At 57.8% G+C, this 21,152-nt stretch overlaps 6 protein-coding genes across 6 annotated transcripts; 3 read left to right on the top strand and 3 right to left on the bottom strand.

Moving 5' to 3' along the window:
* Positions 1 to 626: 626 nt before the first annotated feature.
* BKCO1_4500025 (short-chain dehydrogenase) lies at positions 627 to 1,779 on the bottom strand (the record flags this gene model as incomplete). Its single annotated transcript, XM_020276183.1, has 3 exons — positions 627 to 820; positions 1,028 to 1,129; positions 1,203 to 1,779. 3 exons carry the CDS (start codon positions 1,777 to 1,779, stop codon positions 627 to 629), a joined length of 873 nt encoding a protein of 290 aa, XP_020127941.1.
* Positions 1,780 to 4,832: 3,053 nt separating this feature from the next.
* Positions 4,833 to 6,250, top strand: BKCO1_4500024 (acyltransferase family protein; the record flags this gene model as incomplete). The annotated part of the gene is made up of 3 exons (XM_020276182.1): positions 4,833 to 4,865; positions 4,922 to 5,549; positions 5,607 to 6,250. The coding sequence occupies 3 exons, from the start codon at positions 4,833 to 4,835 to the stop codon at positions 6,248 to 6,250; spliced, it is 1,305 nt and encodes a 434-aa protein (XP_020127940.1).
* A 4,037-nt stretch (positions 6,251 to 10,287) lies between these two features.
* BKCO1_4500023 (ethyl tert-butyl ether degradation) lies at positions 10,288 to 10,822 on the top strand (the record flags this gene model as incomplete). Its single annotated transcript, XM_020276181.1, has 2 exons — positions 10,288 to 10,421; positions 10,639 to 10,822. 2 exons carry the CDS (start codon positions 10,288 to 10,290, stop codon positions 10,820 to 10,822), a joined length of 318 nt encoding a protein of 105 aa, XP_020127935.1.
* Positions 10,823 to 12,279: 1,457 nt separating this feature from the next.
* On the bottom strand, positions 12,280 to 13,742 carry BKCO1_4500022 (serine family amino acid catabolism-related protein; the record flags this gene model as incomplete). The annotated part of the gene is made up of 3 exons (XM_020276180.1): positions 12,280 to 13,222; positions 13,522 to 13,575; positions 13,645 to 13,742. The coding sequence occupies 3 exons, from the start codon at positions 13,740 to 13,742 to the stop codon at positions 12,280 to 12,282; spliced, it is 1,095 nt and encodes a 364-aa protein (XP_020127934.1).
* A 1,108-nt stretch (positions 13,743 to 14,850) lies between these two features.
* On the bottom strand, positions 14,851 to 17,041 carry BKCO1_4500021 (wd domain containing protein; the record flags this gene model as incomplete). The annotated part of the gene is made up of 2 exons (XM_020276179.1): positions 14,851 to 16,963; positions 17,022 to 17,041. 2 exons carry the CDS (start codon positions 17,039 to 17,041, stop codon positions 14,851 to 14,853), a joined length of 2,133 nt encoding a protein of 710 aa, XP_020127937.1.
* A 775-nt stretch (positions 17,042 to 17,816) lies between these two features.
* BKCO1_4500020 (hsp70-like protein) lies at positions 17,817 to 19,950 on the top strand (the record flags this gene model as incomplete). Its single annotated transcript, XM_020276178.1, has 3 exons — positions 17,817 to 17,843; positions 17,897 to 18,095; positions 18,158 to 19,950. 3 exons carry the CDS (start codon positions 17,817 to 17,819, stop codon positions 19,948 to 19,950), a joined length of 2,019 nt encoding a protein of 672 aa, XP_020127936.1.
* Between the last annotated feature and the right edge of the window lie 1,202 nt (positions 19,951 to 21,152).

Genomic DNA, 21,152 nt, shown 5'->3' with positions numbered 1-21,152 from the left:
TACTGATTGGCTTGTAGCACGGGGAACCTTCAGCTTGTGCTCCATCCCATTCAAATCCGGTACAAGCTATGCCACCTTGCATAACCCCGCAGCTCAATACGTAGAACAAGTGGCGGATCGACTAGTCATGACGCATACATCCCAGTACTGCCAGAGTTTGTGAGAGCATGCAGCTAAAATGAAGAGAAAATGACCCCACTTACACCTATCTCACATCTAGATGTTGATACTTATATCTACGTCCGGATATCTGCTTCACCTATCGTTAAGTACCGTGGGAATCGAAATAAAAAAAATTGCGAAAGTAATATCTTTAAAAGACAGCATTTGTATACAAACGGGCCGTGGTACATCAGCATGTCCACGTGAGACCGTTAGGGTAAACTAATACGTTACAACAGACTAGTGGACCAAGGCAGCCAGAAAATGAGAGTGGGGGAGTGAAACCACGAAAATCATCGAATTGCAGACTACGATTGAAGTCCAAAGTAGGTAGCAAAGAGAGCCGCCCCGTCTCTCAGGGGTGGAGCGAGCCCCCTCTTGCCACTACCCATTCAAGCCAATGGGACCCGCCGGTTGAACAAAAACCCGAAAATGGACTCGCGACCGATCTCAGTCTTACCTGCCTACTGAATGCTGTACCCGCCGTCAACAACGATCGGCTGACCGGTGATCCATCGGACATCATCGCTCGCCAGGAAAACAGCCGCTCTGGCGGCATCTTCGGGCTCGCCCATGCCGCCAAACGGATGCGCCGCATCGACTTTGGCCTGCGCAGCCGGGCTACTCTGGTGGTTCGCCGTCATGGCCGTGCGGAGGACTGCACGTCGGCTTTGTCAGAGCAGCTGTCCATGGAAGGATGTGGCGAAGAAGGGAGAGATGGCGATGGCGGACGAAGAAGGAAAAGCGCACGGATGCACGGCAGCTAGGGAGGAAGGTCGGAGCAATGTGGCGTCGGCGTAGATGAGCAAGGAGCGATTCGCTAGGGATCACAAAGCCACAAATGTGATATCGCATGAGCACTTACAGCCAGGGCAGATGCAGTTGCAGTGGACCCTATCTTTCGCGTAGTCCAGCGCGATCTGCTTGGTCAGTTGCACGACGGCGCCCTTGGAGGCGCAGTAAGCGGCTGTCGGCACCATCAGCGCATTCCGTTCTTGGACCACGCACGAGGAGGAACGCTGCAGGAAAAGAGGACCCACGCGTGCCGTGATATGCAAGCAGCCCCTGGATGCTCGCAGTGTTGATGACCCAGCCTTTGTCATCATTCTGCCCCTCGAGCGGCTCCTGGCTCAACATCTGGGCGAGCGCGTACTTGCAACCCAGGAACACGCCCTTGGTGTTGATGGCCATGGTCTTGTCGTAGTCGGCCTCGGGGGTTTCGTGGCAGCGCAGCACGCGGGGGTGGCTGCTTTCGACGCTGATTCCAGCGTTGTTGACCATGATGTCTAAGCGACCGAACGCCTCGACAACGCGGGCGACGGCGCGTTCCACGTCCGCGGCGACGGTGAGATCGGCCTGCACGAAGATGGCATCGCTGGCGGGATGTTTCTGGCGCAGCAGCTCGTGGGTGGGCACGGCCGCGGATGAGGCTGTCAGCCGCTCGGTCAGCAGCCTTGCCTTTCCGGTAACGGGGTCTCTCTCGTCGCGCAAAGTAGGAAACAAATCGACACAGGCCACGCGTGCTCCCTCTTGAGCATATGCAAGAGCGATGGCACGACCCAAGCCCGACGAAGCGCCGGTGATGATGGCCGTCTTGCCAGCGAGGCGGTTGGGCATATGGCCGTTTCGAAACACGGGCTACTGCCAGTCCTGGCGCAGCCGGAGTTGCAGGGCGCGTCCGCGGGCGACAATGGGTTTCAAGCTGTATAACACTGTTTCAAAAAGAGTCGACGGCGATTCCGTCATGTCCAGCGGCGTTGTCGTGCTCGTTTCAGCGGGTCGCAAACGTGCGGTAGTTGCTGCGGGACGACCCGACGTCACTTCCAGAGTGCGGGGCAGCAGGGCGGCAGCATGGCGGCAGCAGGCCCAGCCATGCAGCTCGCGCTATCCGAACTGTAAGAGTAGAGAATACGAGTGCGAGTCGCGGTACTGATAACCCAACTGCCGCACTCGAGCAGAGCCTCTCTCTGCAAGCGGACGGTTCCAGCAGCGGCGGCCAGGAAAAGTCTATCCAAGGTCATGACGGATTACCTGACGAGTGACCTGACGGGTAACCTGCCTTGCTCAGGCGGCGTCGCTTCGTATTGCTCCCAACGTGCCTCGGCAGGCGCCGTGCTCGTATCTCGTCGTCCAGATAGCAAAAGTTTAGATACGGAAGTTCTGCGCCACGGGTGTTAAGTCCGGGTTGGCCGCGCTGACAGCGAAGTCATCTCCGAAGATGAAAAAGGAGCAGACATCCCAGCCGGCGAGCCAAATGACAGACGCCCCTCGCCCCGCTGGAGCCGTGCCGCCCTTAAGGGATGCAGAAATGGAATGCCTAAGTGTCGGAGAAATAAAGATAGAAGCATGCGAGGAGACGAACCGGGTGCCTGGCAAATTGGCCGCAGGGCTGACATGCCCTTCTGGGGAGATGGTGACCACGGGCCAGCACGCCAAGCTCTGCAATAAGGCCGCCAAGCGGTGGAATTTCCACCGCGGCCAGTGAGCTCGTAGTGGCGCTCGCTTGCAGGAACCTGCCGATTAAGATCCGCAGCCGCCATTATTACTGCGTGTGGGAAGACGGTGGATGGCTGGATACGAGCGCGCACGCTGCCCACCATCGACGACCGAGGCCAGCGACCGAGGCCAGCGACCGCGGCGGCCGGCGTGTGGTGATGTCGCAATTGCCTCGAGACAAGAAACGGGAAGGCCGCTGGGATGCGGGCCGCCTATCAGGTTGTGCGCTCGCCGGCGCGCTGGATCAGGCGCAATTCGAGGCAGTAGCTAGGAGATCGCCCTGTTGTGTTTGTCGCGCCCTGGCCGCGTCAGCCTGCGACTTCCCCAGCATTGTCGGGGTCACGCCCACGCGCGACCGTCGGGCGGATGCGTCGGTGGCGTATGGCTTGCTCGCTAGGCTGGACGAAGCAGCTCGCTAAGCGGGACAGATAGGGAGGCGCGATTGAAGGAAGCGCCTGCCCGGACGGTGAGGCGCCGCAGCATGGCGTTCCAGCATGACGCTCCAGCTCCACGGGCAACTCAACCCGGGCGTTGAGGCGTGATGGCCGTTGATCGAACGGGAGTACGGGACAGCCGCAACGCCGATGCTACTAGCAACAATAATGGGCAGGTACACAGCAACGGGGGAGCGGCTTGGCCGTCTCTCGGAAATCCGGCAGTTAAGCTTCTCCGTGCGCGCCTTGGCGGCCGGCCACGGTCGCTCAAAGCGTGCTGTTACAGCTGGCAGCGCACTACGGATTACTTGTCGCCGGCGATCACGTCGACGCGGCGGTGCGGGAAGCACGCTGCCCCAGCCGCGGCCCAGGGCGGCAGAGGCGCGCAGGCACGCAGGCACAGGACAGGCTGCGAGAGGCGGCCAGCCGGCCACAGGCGGCGGAGCGGACTGCAGCCTCCCCAAGGGGGGCTTGTCCGAGAGCCGCATCCCAAGGCTGGCCACCCTAGCCCCATATTCGCAAACGGCCCGACCGCTCTGGCAGCGCTCTGGAATCAATGTTGCCCCCCACAATGGTCGCCATCACACGACCTGCTGGACCGCCTGCGTACCCGCCAATGTCGTCACCGGCCGTCGCGCCACAGCTGTGCACCGCGTCGGCGCCGCGTGCGCTGAACCTGCCAGGTGCCGCGGACCGCGGTGCCAGGCTGACGGCCCCCCCTCCCCCTCTGCGCGGCGGAGCCACACTGCCGATCTGCGCATTTGGCACCGACATTGGTCCCCTGAGCTGGCCTCGTCGTGCGGCGGACTGCGTGCCAGGGCAAAACGGCTCTGCACAGCCAAGCCGCCACCCGCCCAGCCGGTGAGCCTCTCGTCGCCGCCGTCGCTGCCGGCCATGCTGGTGGTCATGCTGGTGGTCATGCTTGCGGCCTTGGCCCCGGCCGTCGGCGCCGCCGGGCGTTTCCCAAGTTCCCTGCTTGCGCTCCTTGGGGGAGGTGGACAAGCCACGGTTGGCCGCGCCCGATCGGGGCTAGCGGCTATGGCGTGTAGGCCCCCCCAGCTTTGCGTGCTGCCCGCTGCCCGCTGCCCGCTGTCCGCTGCCCTGCGTATTCCGCGACGAACTGCTGTGCTGGGCAGCGCGGGCTGTAACAGCGGCTCAGGCGCGCAGGCTGACAGGAGACCGGCCCTGGGCGGCGGCTCTGTACGTGAAACGCCGTGCATTTGGGCGTCAGCACCCGCTGCGCGCGGAGCCACGGTGCCGGTGAGCGCCACATCCGATCGCCGGGTGCTGCGCTCCGCCAACGATATCCAAGCACATCATCCCGCCGTCAGTGCGACACACGCGCCTCAGTAAGGGCTCCCCTCCGACCCCCAGCCAAGACGCGCCAAGAGAATCAGGAGCAGCCTCTGCGGCAGCTCTGTGCCGACCCTTCCTGACACGAGCTGCTGATCCCTCGTCCATCCACCGCCAGCCTGTTCCTGCGGCCCTACATAACTCAAGCTGGTCTCGTTTGCCCCATCGCTAGCGGTCCTGCATTCTTCCAGCCGCCGTCTTTTGTTTGCGCCGCGCCCTCGCTCGCAAACACCTCTCCCCTCCGTCCTCGACGTCCGTCCCTCGCTCTTTGTGCCATCTCCACTGCCCGTTCCCGGACGCCGCCCGAGCTCGACCCGTGCAGTTCCGGTCTCTGCATCTTCTCGATATTGCCACCCTGCCTCACTGGATGAGCTGTAGATTCTAATCATGGGCAACGAGAAGAACGTGAAGTGGGTCGAGGTGAGTTTGGCCACGAAGCCTCTTGGCCGCGTGCCATCGAGCTGACGCTTCCCCAGGGCCTGCGAGGCATTGCCTCGGTCAGTGTCATCGTGACCCATCTTACCCGCGCCTTCTACTTCAGAGCCTTCCTGGCCTCCGATGGCGAGGGCGTCGCCCCCATCCTCTGGCAGATGCCCATCTTCCGCGTTATCCCTCAGGGCCGCATTGGAGTCACCATTTTCGGCTTCCTCACCGGATTCGTCTGCGCTCTGAAGCCGCTCCGCCAAGCCCGTGCTGGCCAGCACAGCGATGCCCTCACCTCAATCGCCAAGAGTGCTTTCCGCCGCATTCCTAGGCTCATCCTGCCCTCCACCATTGCTATGATCATCGCCTGGCTGCTCGCTCAGATGGGTGCCTTCCACGTCGCCCACCGCGCTGACGAGGTCTGGCTCCGCGAGGCCAGCCCCCAGGCCGCCGACTCGCTCTACGAAGCTTTCGCGGACCTCTGGAATGCCTTCCGTTCCGTCTGGACTAGCGGCTACATGCCGTACGACGATCACCAATGGGCTATGCTGCCGCTTCTGAAGGAATCCATGCTGGCTTACGTTGGTCTGGCGGCCACCATCTTCATGAAGTACAAGTACCGCACCATCACGTACTTCGTCATGTTCTGCTACTTCTTCCAGGATAGCCACCCGCTTGTTGGTAAGGAATCAGCCACTCCCTTGATTTGGATGTCCCCACGATGTTAACCCAGAGCAGAGACCTTCGCGCAGCAGCTCTACTTCGCCATGCTCCTCTGCGACCTTTCGCTGCACCCCACCGGCCAAGCTTTCATGGCCAACAACCGCTTCGCTCTCAACATGATCTCGCCCTTCCTCGTCATCTTCGGCCTCTACCTCGGCTCCTACCCCGCCGACGGCCCGGAGTGGTTGACCTGGTCCCGCCAGCTGATGGAGATGGGTCAGTGGCTCTTCCCTGAAGGAGCCGACATCGCGCGCCGCTTCTCTGCGCTCGGCTTGGACATCGTCATCATCGGCCTGTTCTTCTCGTCGGGCGCCAAGGAGATTCTGTCCAACAGGTACTTCATGTGGCTCGGCCGCAACAGCTTCGCCGTCTACCTGATTCACGGCACGCTCCTGCGCACCGTGCTGATTTGGATGCTGTACGGCATCACCGGCGAGCCGTTCGAAGAGGTGCGTGACGAGGAGGGCGTTGTCATCGGCAACTGGATAGAGCGCCCCGGCCCGCTTGGATTCGCCATCGCCATTCCCATCTGGCTCGTCATTGTGTACACTTGCGCGCACTTCTGGACCTCGTACGTGGACAACTACTGCGCCCAACTGACACAACGCCTGGAGAAGTGGGTGTTCGAGGATGAAGAGAAGTCCATTCCCCTTGTTTAGGAGCGAAGACGGGTAATGGATAAGAACATGGGTTACGGCTGTTCCAGTCTTTGAACTCTGCACAGCGCATACGGTGCCAAGGCGTTTATGAGCTCAACGGTTCACTTGGAACCTATCAGGGATTTCATTTGTTTCTTTTCTTTTCTTCGGAATGCATCCCGGGGAGTTCTGGGGGGGAAATCCATTTTCATGCGAACAAGCACAGCGAAAAGACCAACCGCGTATTCCTACGCAAGGGAGGGCTACCACCATCAACGACATAGTATCAGCCAGGACGAAGGAGGAGATCAAGTCCTGGGTATCATCATTCATCTCCAGCATCAAAAGGAAAGTAAAGAGAAAGATCTCTTTTAGAGAGAGGAACACACGTTTCCTCTCTCAACTGTTATTACGGATACCCAAAGTAAATCATTTCATGCGACTCTTCTTTCTCCATGTCACAACTGTGTAGTGGAAGAGATGTACTCGATGTAGAAATGGGGCACGATCAATAGTGTCAGTAGGCTCTTGCCTTGTAATTTCTAATCATACACCAAACAATCACACCATGTACATCTCACTTTGCTTGAATAAAAGTGGCAAGAACAGTCCCGCTGTGGAATCAAGAACACGCATGTGGACAGTGCTAATGTCTGGATACGGAGCTCGCGCGTCTGCATTGTCGCCAAAGCAGCTTCGGCATGGTGTTGGTTGGTGATGGTGATCCGTTCTCGCTCTACTTTCGGCCTTGGGACATTCCTGAGACGCACCTCGTCTCCCCCAGCCCGCCGCCCCGCATCCGCGCTGTGCGCGCGCGCGCGTGCGGCCCCTTCCCCACCACTGATCAACAGCCATTAGCGGGTCACGAGGCAAAAGAGCAAAAGCAGAAGGCAAGTATCCACATTTTCCGACCCCGCCTGGGTCCGTTCCTCTGACAGAATAATGCTTCACCGAGACGGTATGGCTGGCTAGCGCGGAAACCTTTGTGTGGAATGCGCGATCGATATAATAATAATTCCACACGCCCCCGCCGGCGCCAGCCAGCCAGCCAGCCTGCACATCAAACACCACCTACCCATTCTTTTCGACCGTTCATGAATTTCACTTTCCCATTCCTTTTTTGTTTTTCTTTCCTTTCTCCTCGCTGCTTTCTTTACGCCCTTGATCGACTGTCATAATCTCACATTACTCAACCTTTTTATTTTTACATTCCCTCACGTAATTCGTACATGTGCACGAGTCCGCCAACGCTCTTGCCGCCGCGCGCGCCCCCGAACGGGACGTGAGTCTCGACGCGACGACGGGGGAGAGGGAGATCTGCACGCGGCAGTCAGCACGAAGGGCTGAGACCGTCGAGATGGTGGCTGCACACATGTTTTCCCGACGGATGGAGGTAAAAAAAAAAAAAAACCCCTACAGCCCCCGTCTGTCTTCCCGTCATCTCCCTCCGCCCCTCCGCCTCCCGCAGCCGTCGGGTGGCTGTGATGCAGGCGTGAAAAAGGATCCGCGAGAAAAGAAAGGGGGAGGGAGTACGAGCTGAAGCTGGTAAGAGGATACGAGGGGGGGAGGGTGGGTACGGGCAGGGTCGTTGCAAGCGGGTTGGGGAGAGGGAGGGATAGCTGCTACTGTGTGGAGAAGTATGTAGGACTTCTGGCTCCAACCCGTGGTAAAGGGTGAGAGAGGGCGGGGCTAAGGGAGCGGGTGAGTCGACTTTGCGGAGCTAGCGAGGAATGCCCGTCTACGTTTCGCTTCTGCTCTTTCCGTTTGGGGTCATCATCAGTCGGTGAGTTTATTGGGCGAGCGAAGGGGGGCGAGAGGGGACGGGACGGCTGGACGGCTGGAACGGCTGGAACGGCTGGATGGCTGGATGGCTGGCTGGCTGGCTGGGTGGTCGTCATGCTCTCAGCCTCTATTTTTATTTTGTCTTTGTGGTTTCATTTTCGTCCAAGCATTGGCGACGCGTGAGGTTGCCCGGACTCCGAGGCGCAGTTCCGTTCTCGTTTCTGCGAATATAGCGGGGAAGGGAGTGCACGACAGCGGCTATGCAAAACGCGATTGACTGCAGCCACAGTGGCACGGCGAAGGGAGGGGAGGCGAATAGAAGGCATTCTCTTTCAGGCTGCGTGCTTCCGGGAACGGATAAAACGGCTTCGAACGGAACGGACGGCACCATGACGTTGCCGCTGCGCCCGGGTTTGGGGGCGCAGATGATGGTGCTGATGATTTGTCGAGTGCAGCTGGACTCTGGGATTGGTTTCAGGCGTCGTCCCGGGCAACGTGCATGTGCAGTGCAGCTGTAATCAGATGGCACACAGCTTGGCGTAGCGTATGACCGACTGTTTATTCCCGACGGATTTTGTTTGGGGGCGGTGGGCGCGTAGGTGGCTTGGCGGGCCCGTCCGGACGGCTGCGGGCCTTGGACGTTGTGGCACTTTGGTGGTGGTGGAAATGGAGAAGGCGCTTGCCAGGCGTCGGGCGTGCTAGTGGCGGTCGAGGGCTGTAGGCGAGGCAGAAGGCTAGAACAACAGCATGGCGATTGGCGCAAGGCTAGCACCCGCGCTAAGAACAATAATGCGTGGTTCCTTGATTTGACATAGGTATTTGTTCGGGATCCATGCAAACGTCCCACCTGCCTCTCACACAGACATGGAAGACATGATCTTGTGGTGGTACAGGCATAAACGGATGCGTCATAGACACAAGTGGGGAGCTGCAGCGAATCCTGCCCGGTGGCCCCGCCAACCTCAATTTCAACACTAGTGCGACCGCTATTGCCTTGTCAGCGTCCGCCTCGCTCCGTTTCACCATCACACTTCTTTTGGTTACGACTCTTGTCCTCGTGGACGACCTGCTCCATTGCCGACTTACGCCACACCTTGAATGATCCTTCGGCACGCGTTCTGGGCTCCACACGTTTCCTTGGGTACGAAATCCATTTCGGCAACACTTCCACCGTTTCTTGTCGGGCCCGACGCCGTTCGCCCGAAGAAGCCCGCGCTTGCGCCGTTTAGTATGGTCTTGAAGCAACAAAAAGGCTTATGTAGTCGACGCCTCTCATCGATGTCGTGTCGAAGTGTACGCCTGGAAGGTCGAGAAGCTTGCCGTTTGAGCGTATGATTGGGACCGCACGAATGAAATACGCTCTTTGTCCATGTGCAAGATCGAGCGGTATGCCAAACAGCTCTCCTCGGCTGTGTTGTCGAAGAGACAGGGAAGACGAGAGGCAATTGCTTAATCATCGAACCGACAATTGAGCATCTTCACCAACGACTTCGGCTCTTATGGCATGATCAGTTCGTTCCCAAGAGCCATGGCGAAGGGGAAGTTGGAAATGCCTGTCAGCGCACTCGGACATCGAAAGAGCACGGTGTAGCTTCTGTTGAGGTTGAGGTTGAGTTGATGTGTCAGCAGGGATCTTGGCGACGGCTCCAAGGTCTGCCCGTCTGCCCGTCTGCCCGTCTGCTCTCGCTTCGGCCGTAATGAGACCAGAAGTCGAAGAGAGGAGAAAACGGCCAGTAAGCCGCACGTGGAAATAGCAAGCGGTCAAGGGCTGAGCAACATGGCGGGAGTAGTTGAAGTGTTGTGCCTTGATCCCAATCCTTCACACGCGAGCCCTACGACCAGGCCCACCCCAAAAATACCCAGCGGGCTGGCAACCCCCGCTACGGTGGCCGCAGCGGCGCATCCCCGCTGAACTTCCGCTTCGCATTCCATCAAGCTGGTGGATGACGGGTCTAACGTGTCTCCAGGCACTTCCGTTGCTCCGCCGAAGAACTGAGCTGTTGCGTCTAGAATGGCGCCTCTACCCCGCAGGGACCCTGACTCACTGAGCCAGCCCCGCTTCGCCTGAGGTGCCCGCGGTCATTCTGCGGCGTATCCACCCACAGCTTCACAACCCTGACTGACTTCATCTCTTCTGATTGTCGCCCGAGCCCTCGCGCCACTGCCTGCCACTGCCTGCCACCTCAAAACCCCGCTGCTGCCCCGCCTCACCACGCCCATCTTCCACCAACACCACCGCCTTCATCACCGATCCAACCCACCCCCAAGCCGCCATCATGGCCACCGTCACCGTTCTCTACCCCAATGTCTCCGATGCCACGTTCGACCTCGAGTATTACCTCAAGACCCACATGCCGCTGGCCCAGAAGAACTTCGGTCCCCACGGCCTGAAGGGCTACAAAGTCTCCCGGTGAGTCAGTCGACCCCAGCTATAGCTGCCCCTCCCACCTCACCCCCCTGTTGCCTCTCCGTCGTAATCGCCCATCCGTTGGCATCCGCGCGCGGCCCGCACGAACCCGATTCCGAACCCCTCCACCGCCGCCGTCCCCAGTTACACACAGCATCGATCGCCGTTGGGCACTACCCCGACTTACCCTCGCTGACCATCGCATGATTGCACAATGTAGCATCCTCGGCACCCCAGGGAGCGACAAACCCCCCTACAGCGTCCAGTGCGTCCTCGAGTTCGGCTCCAAGGACCAGGTCGACGACGCGCTCAAAAACGCCACCGGCCCCGTCATGGCCGACATCACCAACTTCTCGAACCAGACGCCCGTGTTCCTCATCGGCGAGGTTGTTGGCTCGGCCTAAGATGTTGTTCACGGGGAAGAGTGACGGGTGTTGGAAGCTCAATGAGCAGGAAATATCATTGTAGAAGGAAGACAAGGCGATGAAATCGGGTTCGGGGATCACGGAAGAAATACAACGTCGGTTAATGACTTTCATGATACTTCGCAGCGGTGCTGGGGGATACCGTGCAGCGTCAAGTCCTCAAGCCGATCTTGGCTGGCGTTATTGAGGTGGGGTTTGCTTGCCATGAGACTATCGTGAATCTTTTCGACCACAGCCGGACGCCGCTCTACCAATTGAGCTAGCGGTGACAATGGAGAGCTTGGATGGACGACTTATATGGTGACAGGGCGAAAGACCAGAGGCAATCTCGGATTATACGACCCAGCTGTACACCAATACTCGTGGGCGAAGCACGAAAAGATGTACTGTGAGATTTTGAAGACGGCCGACCAGTAAAGAGATCGGAAACATAATCCGCACTAGAAGGCGAGAAAACTCCAAGAGACCTTCTCGTTACTAGTCTTCAGACCCTTCCAGGATAAGGAGGAAGAAGCCGTGTACTGAGACTGCTAAGCCATGTAATCAGAAACATCTCGGCGTCAAATCGAGGCTTCACCCATGCTAGGTCCTCCTGTGCTGACGCAAGTCGACGTCGGACTATCTGAAGCATGAAAGAATATCACTCAAAATGCTACTTGTCACGCCTGCTTTTCCTAGACAGTATCACGGCGTCAGTTGGCCCTCAGCTCTGAACCGCATCACCAACTCTTCAACCAAGCCCGCGTCAGTTTGCAACAAACACCCCTTGCTCTTCGACCACAAACTCTGCTACCACTCCCTTCGTCTCACAACCCTCCCGAAACCGCCTCCGATCCTCTTCCGGCCATCCATCATCGGTCGCGGCACAGCGTCCAGCAACAACAACAACCTTCTCCACCACAATATCCCTCGCCCTCGCCTCTCCACTGCTCGACTTTGCTGGAGCTGGATATGTTTAGGCTGCGCAACATAGACCGGATGGTTGATGTGTCAGCTGGTGACAGCAGAGGCAAGAGCCTCGATTCGTGTTGATGGTTGCTGAAGCCATGTAGACAGAAGAACTGGACATGCCGACCTAACTCTGGCCGGTGTACGATACTGCGTAGCAATAGGAAAAGGAAAGAGTGATGTGCGCTCCAGGGGCGTTTGTGCGAGCTTCGCTCGACCGTCCGGTAAAGTCACAGCTCTGCGAGTTGTCGTAGGCGGTGATTCGTAAGAGTCAGGTGGTGCAAGTCTATGGGCTGTAGGAGACCTAGGATGGCACAACGTCATGCTAGGTTCCTGAGCTTCTTGGTCTAAGAATCTTGTCCCATTTTCGCCAAATACGGTAACTTCATGTCTACGGAGTCTACTGTCAGACCGTCCCTGAACTATATCATTTTACCTGCAATACTGCCTCCTTCATATATGTAGTATCACTAATATTACTGTTCTACTTACTCCACGTCTTCGAACTTTTTCCGCCACTCCGCCAGCATTTCCACCGTAACATGACTTCCTCCACAAACCACAATCACAACCGCCTCCTCTTTCCTTAACTTCCTTCCCACTGCTTTTTCTAGCCGCCCACCAAAACAGACAGCTGCAGAGACACCACACGCCAATTCCACCAGCAACCTCTCCTCATCCGCCAATTTCAAGCACCCCATCGCCGCCTCGCCATCGCTGTACACGACGCTCTTGACATAGTCCTTCAGCCCGTTCGCGAACGCCACCTCACTCACCCTCGTCGCCCCCAAACTCATCGCCAAACTCGTAATCCCCGGCAACGTCACCAACCGCCCGGCCCTCACACTCTCATTCAAGCTCGCCGCCCCCTCCGTCTCCACCGCAACAACCTTGGTCCCCCGCTCCGCCCACCCAGCCTCCTCCACCCCCATACACACCCCGTTGAGCAGCCCACCCCCACCGACACTACACACCACCGCCGCCGGCCTCCCTCCTCCTCCTCCTCCTCCCTCCTCCTGCTCCACCCCGCCCATCCCCATCCCCATCCCCCGCAACTGCCCCACCACCTCCCCAACAACCCCCTTGTTCCCCTCCCAAACATCCACATGGTCAAACGGCGGCACGTACACCCCGCCCGCACCGCCCTCCACCATCACCACCCCCCGCAAGTGCGCGTCCGCCTCCGCCCACGTCGCGCCCGCCCGCACCACGTCGCGCGCCCCCGCCGCGCGCAGCTTGGCCACCATGCGCGCCGGCGTCGACACCGGCACCACGACGGTGCAGGGCCGGCCCAGCGCGCCCGCCGCCGAGGCGTGGACGGCTGCCAGCCCGGCGTTGCCGCCGGAGGAGGAGTAGAAGTGCACGTTGGCGGCGGAGCCGGAGCCGGCGCCGGCGCGCAGGAGGGCTTGCGTCATCAGGTTGCCGATGCCTCTGTGTGTGTGTGTTTGGGTTAGCTCGTGTGTCTTGGGTTTGGGGTTGGGTTTGGGGTTGGGTTTTGGGTTTTGGGTTTGTTTCTTTTTTGTTTCTTTTTTTTTCTATTTTTTTTTGGCGGGCGGAGAGAAGGAGAGAGATGGAGGGGGGGGGGTTTATTGGTGGATGGTGCGGGGTGTTTGGCTTTGGAACTTGGTGGTGGGATGGGGATGACATATGATGGGATGGCACGGGACAAGGTTCTGTGTAAGCTCTTTTTTTTTTCTTCCTTGTTTCTTTCATCTCTTTTGCTCACTCACCTCGATTTGAAAGAGCCAGAGGGCTGGAGGTTTTCGAGTTTCAGGAAGACTCGGCTTGTTCGTTGCGGGTCAGTACGGTCTGATGAGGGTTGAGAGATTGGGAGAGAGAGTGAATGTACATACCATCCAGCCGCATTGGAGAGAGCGACGGATTCGACCAGCGGAGTGGTGCGCCATGGCCGCCGGTCGGTAGGCAGTTCGTTGGACTCGGCGACAGTCATTTTTGATGATTTCTAGGCAATTGAGGGAGATGAAGATGAGCGGCTTGATGCTTGACTTTCAAATGATGACGGATGGATGTGGCTACATAAGTCGGTGGAACCTGTCGTCTTGTCACGCGTAGGGCGCGACATCCAGATTTCGGCTAAGGGTACCGTAACGTTCCAATCCAACATAACAGTCATCCTGGCATTACATTCGCTTTAGATATTTTTCCAAGCTTCGTAGGGCGATTTTTTGGCTTATATCGGCCGACTGTAAACAGTAGTTAACAGCGTTTATTCTTCTTAAAAGCTGCTAGTTGGCGCGTAAAAATTAATGGCTGGCCCGGCGTTACCGAAAAGTATAGCAGGCCGTGCTTCACAGGCCGCACCCCCCACACCCCCATAAAAAAAGTATTCACCTCATCTGACCAAATATCGAGGAATGAAATACTTGAGCTGCATGCAATACCTAGCGGACAGACATGCCTGAGAAATAAAGATTATTGAATGGCGGGAAGTACTTTGGCCGAGATATTGTTAAGTAGTATTAAGAGCATTAAAGCATTACATTAACGTTGCTTGCTTTAAGTCTTTGTTCCGGATCCAGAGTTCAGTGTTTGTAAGATCAATACTTGTCTCAACAGAAATTCTTAGTCCCTCCGATCTATGGCAAACACGAAATTTATCCAAGTAAATTAGGTAGTGCCCCGGGTAAAGGCGTGACATAGCTTGTCTTTCATGGCAAACTCTATTAATCTTAGATCTCAATAAGTAGACTCCGTGAACCACCGTAGACTTAGTCTAAACCATTTTTTTTTATCGTTCGTGTTACACCTTGCCTGAGAAGTTCGTTCCCACGACCGCTATAGCTAAAATTGCACAAATGCCGGCACTTTCAATCACGGCTGCGTGGCTTAGTAAACCGTGAGTCATAGTTTATTGCAACATAATCCCTATAAACTCCATATCCACCGTGTGTTCGATGTACCCAAATGCGCCGATCCTGCTAGCGCTCCATCAAAAGCCTGTAGACAAAGAAAAAAAATATGTCATGCCCATGTACGGTGGACAGGAGCATATGGAAAGAAGAGCGCCGGAAGGCGCTCTCGGAAACGTCAACGTGAAATCATCTTGGTTGCACGGCGCCCCATCCCTTGCGGCCGCGGACGTCAATTTCGAATTCGAAGATGCCCTCCTCAGTACCGACGTACAGCTTCCGCCCATCTTCGCTCATTGCCAACCCTGCCGTCCTCACACCAAAGGCTGGGTTCCAGCGGCCAGACATGCCGACGCGCCGGCCGATCACGCCGTAATCATCGAAACCACGAGATGCAGTCTGCATGTTGCGAACGCGTTCGCGTGCTCGAGCCAGCTGCCTCAACCGACTCATTTCGGCCGAAGGCTCCATTGACCGCGGGGCCGATGTGGTGTTGGCGTTGCCCGGGCGAGCCGCTGCTGGTGGCTCGGGGCCTGTTGCTAAAGCCTGCTCAATTGTGCGCCACGCCTCAGAAGAGCTAAAACTTCGCGCACCTGAGCTTTGATACGGGTCGGGTGGGAACCGGTCCATGTTGTTGTTTGGGCTGCTGCCAACAGTGAGGATTACCGACGCTTGCCGACGCGGCGGATGTGGGGGGACGTACGAGCCGCTCTCTCGTTCACGCTCGCTGCGGTCGCGGAGGAAGTCTCTGAGGGAGCCGAGAGATGGGAGAGCTACGTTTCTACCTTCGTTGCTTCGGTTCCCAGTCAGAGACGGAAAGTTATCCGTCGCGAGCTCCGACCTGCGTTCCCGCGACTCGCCAGATGTACTTGAATAGTTGATGCTGCGAGGGATTGAGGCAATCCTCTCACGTTCGCGCTGCACTATGTCTCGGTGCTCTCTGGTTCGTATCGCATCAAGGATGGAGCGCTCTTGTGCTGTCAGGCCGTTCGGGTCATTATCTGACTCGACGACTCCAGCATGTCTTCTACGCTGGAGAACCGCGCTCATGAACTCACCAACAACTTCAAGCGCTGCCGAAGTATCGTTCGCCGCCGAAGCCAACGCTCGTCTGTGCCTGTTGATAAGGTCTTGTTCCTGATTCAACTCCGACTCCACCCGCGCAAATTCCCGATTTCGATCATTGCTCGACGCAGGTTCTTCCACGTCGACCAACAGAGTCTCAATCCTGATGACGCTGTCTTCTTTCGGATCCAACGACAAGACCTGTCGCGCGAGAAGCCCCTCTCTGAGATCTGCAACACAAACTCTCGCCTGGTCTTCGGCCCAGATCAAGAGATCCCACGGCTGGGGCGAGAAGCACATGGTGCGCACTGCGCCTGGACCGTGCGTGGTGTCGGGGCGGGTTGAGCGAATGACTTGGACGATCGCATCTTCGCCAAATTCGTTGGATCTCAGGAGATCCGTGTCGAATACTGTGATATAGCCACACTCCGAGCCAACCGCACAAAGCTTTCCCGACGGAGACCATGCAGTTGTGAAATAGCCTGTTGTCGCCGAGTTCGCCGGAACGTGCAGCTGCGCAACACATATGTTTGTCCACTCGGAAGGGCCTCCCCCCGCTGCCGTGTCCGCTTTGGTGGATTGCGACCTTTGCCTCGACCCGGAGCGCTCGAAGAAGAAGGCTTGGTGGTAGTCACCGACGGCAACCATCAGGTTTCCGTCGGGCGAAATCGTAGCATGGTTCATGGGGAAGGGCAGATCCAGCACAGCTTCCTCTAATCCATGTGTTAGACAGTATACACGGACAGTCTTGTCGTTGTTCGTGAGGACTGCGACTACCTCATCTTCTCCCCCTTCCTCTGCGCTGGCCAGCTTGTGGATTGAGATCGAGTTGACAATCTCCTCTCCGATCCTTTCCAGTTTCACGATTGGAGTTGTAGAAGCAGCCGGGCGCCCAAGGGGGCGATTGCCCAGAGCCAGTGGCAGGAGAGCGTCGACGTCTGCAGCCAGGGAAGAACCGCCGTTGAGCTTAATCGCAGCAAAGTGGCCATCATCTTCGCCGCCGCAGCATAGCCAGCCATGTCCGGATGCCGTGCATCGCGTCTCGAACGGGAGAGTTGCAAGGTGGGTGCGCTTCTGGGTGGAGGTGTTGAGGGCGAATATGTCGGCGCCGCTGGCGTAGTAGAGCACGTCTTGGCCTTCGCAGCTGATGTAGTGGCGGAGCTGGTAGTGGGCGACGGGAATTGTCAGAGGGTAGAGGGTTTTGAGCGGGAGGACGAGGGAATCTGTCTCGCGGAAGCTGTGCAAGGAGCTATCAGCGCGGGTGCTGAGCGCTCAGGAGCAGCACGCCCACTCACAGGTACTCGTCAACAGCCATTATCAACTGCTAGTGGTTTAATCGATGCAGGCGTACAACATTGTCGTGGAAGAGCTGCGAGGCTTCAGTACTTGCATCAGGCACGCATGAACCGGCGAGCGCTCATACGTCACCCGGCTCGGTGAGCGAGTAGCAGAAGCCGGACGGAGAGGTGCAAGACGAGTCACGAGTGGCGCGGGGTGCGGCTGGGGCAGGCGCGGGCAGGCGCGAGCAGAGTAGAGAGCAGCGGGGTTTCAGGCAGTGCGGAGAGCGATGATGTAGTGTTCACGCAGGACGGGAGCTCTAGATCAGACGGGGCGAGCGAGGTGTGGTGAATGGGCCGAGCGCATCTGGGCTCTGTCGCCGCCGCACGACTCGCACCGGCTGCACGGTGCGCGCACGTGACGGTGGCATGTTTTGCGCAGTGTGCAGTCGCGAGCGGCGACGCGGCAGGCGTGCGCGCTTCGTTGCGCACGAAGATTTCTCGGACGCGCCGGGGTTGCGCTGCGCTGTACCGTACGGCGCCGGTCCTCGTCATTGCATCATCCATTGGTCGCTTTTCCGTTCCGCGGCAATTGGCCACTCGGCATCCCGGAGCTGCGCGTGCACAAGGATTGGCGCACTGACTAGCGCGGCGTAGAAGAGCTTCGAATGCTCAACTTTTTCTCTCGACCTCGCCTTCCTCCACCATCACCACCATCCCATTTATACCCTGCCCGTCGTCCTCCATCCCCGTGTTCCCTTCGTCACTGCCCGCTGCTTGCGACGACCTCTTCGCTGAGCGCTCCCGTCCACAATGCTGTCCTCAAGACTATCCAGAACCGTAAGCCCGCGCAGCTCATGACGCGCGCGACCAAAAGTTAACCTTTGCGCCAGTTCCTGCCCCGGGCTACTGCCTTCGCCCGCGCCTCTCCCATCTCCAGGTCTCCTCTCGGCTCATCGTTCGTGAGACGGTATGCGGACGAGGCTCAAGAGAAGGTGAAGGGCCAGGTCATCGGTATTGACCTTGGTACCACCAACTCGGCCGTCGCTGTGTTGGAGGGCAAGCAGCCGCGCATCATTGAGAACTCCGAGGGTATGTCATCAATTTCCTCACGCGCCTTTTGCCCGTCAACCCTGCTCACAATCGCGCCTCAGGTACCCGTACCACTCCCTCCGTCGTTGCCTTCAGCAAGGACGGCGAGCGTCTGGTTGGTGTCGCCGCCAAGCGCCAGGCTGTCGTCAACCCCGAGAACACCCTCTTCGCCACCAAGCGTTTGATCGGCCGCAAGTTCACCGACGCCGAGGTCCAGCGTGATATCTCCCAGGTGCCCTACAAGATCGTTCAGCACACCAACGGCGATGCCTGGCTCGAGGCCCAGGGCCAGAAGTACTCGCCCTCTCAGATCGGTGGTTTCGTTCTCGGCAAGATGAAGGAGACCGCCGAGGCTTACCTTGGCAAGAACGTGAAGAACGCCGTTGTCACCGTCCCCGCATACTTCAACGACTCTCAGCGTCAGGCTACCAAGGACGCCGGTCAGATTTCTGGCCTGAACGTACTCCGTGTCGTCAACGAGCCCACTGCCGCCGCTCTCGCCTACGGTCTTGAGAAGGAGTCTGACCGCGTCATTGCTGTCTATGATCTTGGTGGTGGTACCTTCGATATCTCCGTTCTCGAGATCCAGAACGGCGTTTTCGAGGTCAAGTCCACCAACGGTGACACCCACCTTGGTGGTGAGGACTTCGATATCACCCTCGTCCGCCACCTCGTCCAGCAGTTCAAGAAGGAGCAGGGCATTGATCTCTCCGGCGACCGCATGGCCATCCAGCGTATCCGTGAGGCCGCTGAGAAGGCTAAGATCGAGCTGTCTTCTTCTCTCTCCACCGACATCAACCTTCCCTTCATCACCGCCGACGCTTCCGGCCCCAAGCACATCAACACCAAGCTCACTCGTGCTCAGCTCGAGGGTCTCGTTGACCCTCTGATCAGCCGCACTGTCGAGCCCGTTCGCAAGGCCCTCAAGGACGCCAACCTCCAGTCCAAGGACATCCAGGAGGTCATCCTTGTTGGTGGCATGACCCGTATGCCCAAGGTTACCGAGTCTGTCAAGAGCATCTTCGGCCGTGACCCCGCAAAGTCTGTCAACCCCGATGAGGCTGTCGCCATCGGTGCTGCTATCCAGGGTGCCGTTCTGTCTGGCGAGGTCACTGATGTCCTCCTGCTCGATGTCACTCCTCTCTCCCTCGGTATCGAGACCCTTGGCGGTGTCTTCACCCGTCTGATCAACCGCAACACCACCATCCCCACCAAGAAGTCCCAGGTCTTCTCCACCGCTGCCGACTTCCAGTCCGCTGTCGAGATCAAGGTCTACCAGGGTGAGCGTGAGCTCGTCCGCGACAACAAGCTTCTGGGCAACTTCCAGCTTGTTGGCATTCCTCCCGCCCACCGTGGTGTTCCTCAGATCGAGGTCACGTTCGACATCGACGCCGATTCCATCGTCCACGTCCACGCCAAGGACAAGTCCACCAACAAGGACCAGTCCATCACCATCGCCTCTGGCTCTGGTCTTTCGGACAACGAGATCGAGAACATGGTTCAGGATGCTGAGCGTTACCAGGAGCAGGACAAGGAGCGCAAGGCTGCCATCGAGGCCGCCAACCGCGCCGATTCTGTCCTGAACGACACGGAGAAGGCGCTGAAGGAGTTCGAGGACCGCCTTGACAAGACCGAGGCTGGCAAGATCCGCGAGAAGATCGAGTCCCTCCGTGAGTTCGTCACCAAGTCTCAGGCTGGTGAGGGCACCGCCACCGCCCAGGATCTCAAGGAGAAGACGGACGAGCTCCAGTCCGCCTCCCTCTCTCTCTTCGACCAGATGCACAAGGCCCGCTCTGAGCAGCAGGGTGAGCAGCAGCAGCAGCAGCAGCAGGGTGAGGGCGAGAAGAAGGAGTAAATGTTCTTCTGAGATTTACACCTTTCTTCGTCCTCCTTCATCAGCTGTCTGTTTGCATGTAGAAAAAGCGATCTTGCATACCTCGGGTCGGGTTCAGTAAGCGTTTTGCCTTATACGCTGCGCTCATGTAGAATATCCTCTTTCATCTTTTCTGTATTAAGTCTGTCATATCCTCTGTTGACGCCGGCAAAAAAAGCTCACCTTTTCGGGAACGTTAGGAGGGTGGAGTAAGGGTTAGGGCTTCCGGGAGCGACTAAAAGTCGTGATGGTTCTTTGTTCGCTTTTTGGGTCATTTGGGCGCATGGCATACATGGCTGCGCCGAAAAGACGCAGGAGATTAGTGAGTGCTCTGTAGGATCCAAATGACGTGTAATGAAAATTCTCCTCTCAACTTAGCCAGTGCAGAGCTGCCGTTGTGATATCGCCGGATGCGCCTATGACGGGCGGCCTTGGGTCTCGGCCTCAAAAGACCACGGCTAAGTGCCGGGTCCGGCCGGTGCCGGGGCTATCGAGGTGCAAGTTGCAGCAACTCCAACCTGTGCGGAGCGGGATGGCGTTCCAAGATAGGGTTTAGGGGTACATAATTTAACTAAGGTGAGAAGTCAATGATCGCGAGCGCCTCGCGTGGGCGGTTGCGCCCCCTGACCCGCAAGCGAAGAGGCCGGGCTTTTATCGTGGCCAGGACTCTAAATATTGTCGACGCCTCCGATCTTCGTGCCTTCTCGACTTCGAGTCTTTTCCGTGCCCATATTGCTGGACAAGAACGAAGACGACTAAACGTCATGACCTGGCGTCCGGAAAGATCTCCTCGGTACTAACGACTGCAGTGCTCCTCTCGGGTATCTTACAGCAACCCCGTCCACTCATTACCTTTGCCGCGCGTTCCTTCTTTTTTATTTATTTCTCTCCGTCCGCTCTCCGTGAGCTGGTCAACGTTGGCTAGCCGTTGTGCTCCACTGTCGTTCATTACCTTGTTCGTTTTCCTTCGTGCCTCGCACTGTGCGTTTGGTTGCTTTCCATGAGCAAAGGTGATCTTCGTGTCATTCGTCCTTTCGCCTACGATCTTCTTCCCCTTCTTGGCCAACAGAAGCCTTGACGGAGAGTTTATTTCTATCGCTTTCCTTTCCTCACTATTCTCACAGTTCTTTTCTGATTCATTCTTTCTTCATTCCGTTCGTTCGTTCGTTCGTCCGTTCTTTCAT

This window comes from Diplodia corticola (assembly GCF_001883845.1).
Source record: "Diplodia corticola strain CBS 112549 chromosome Unknown scaffold45, whole genome shotgun sequence".
In the NCBI taxonomy this organism is placed as follows: domain Eukaryota; kingdom Fungi; phylum Ascomycota; class Dothideomycetes; order Botryosphaeriales; family Botryosphaeriaceae; genus Diplodia; species Diplodia corticola.
Note: the sequence above shows the minus strand (reverse complement) of the source record. Positions and strands in the feature narration are given on the sequence as shown.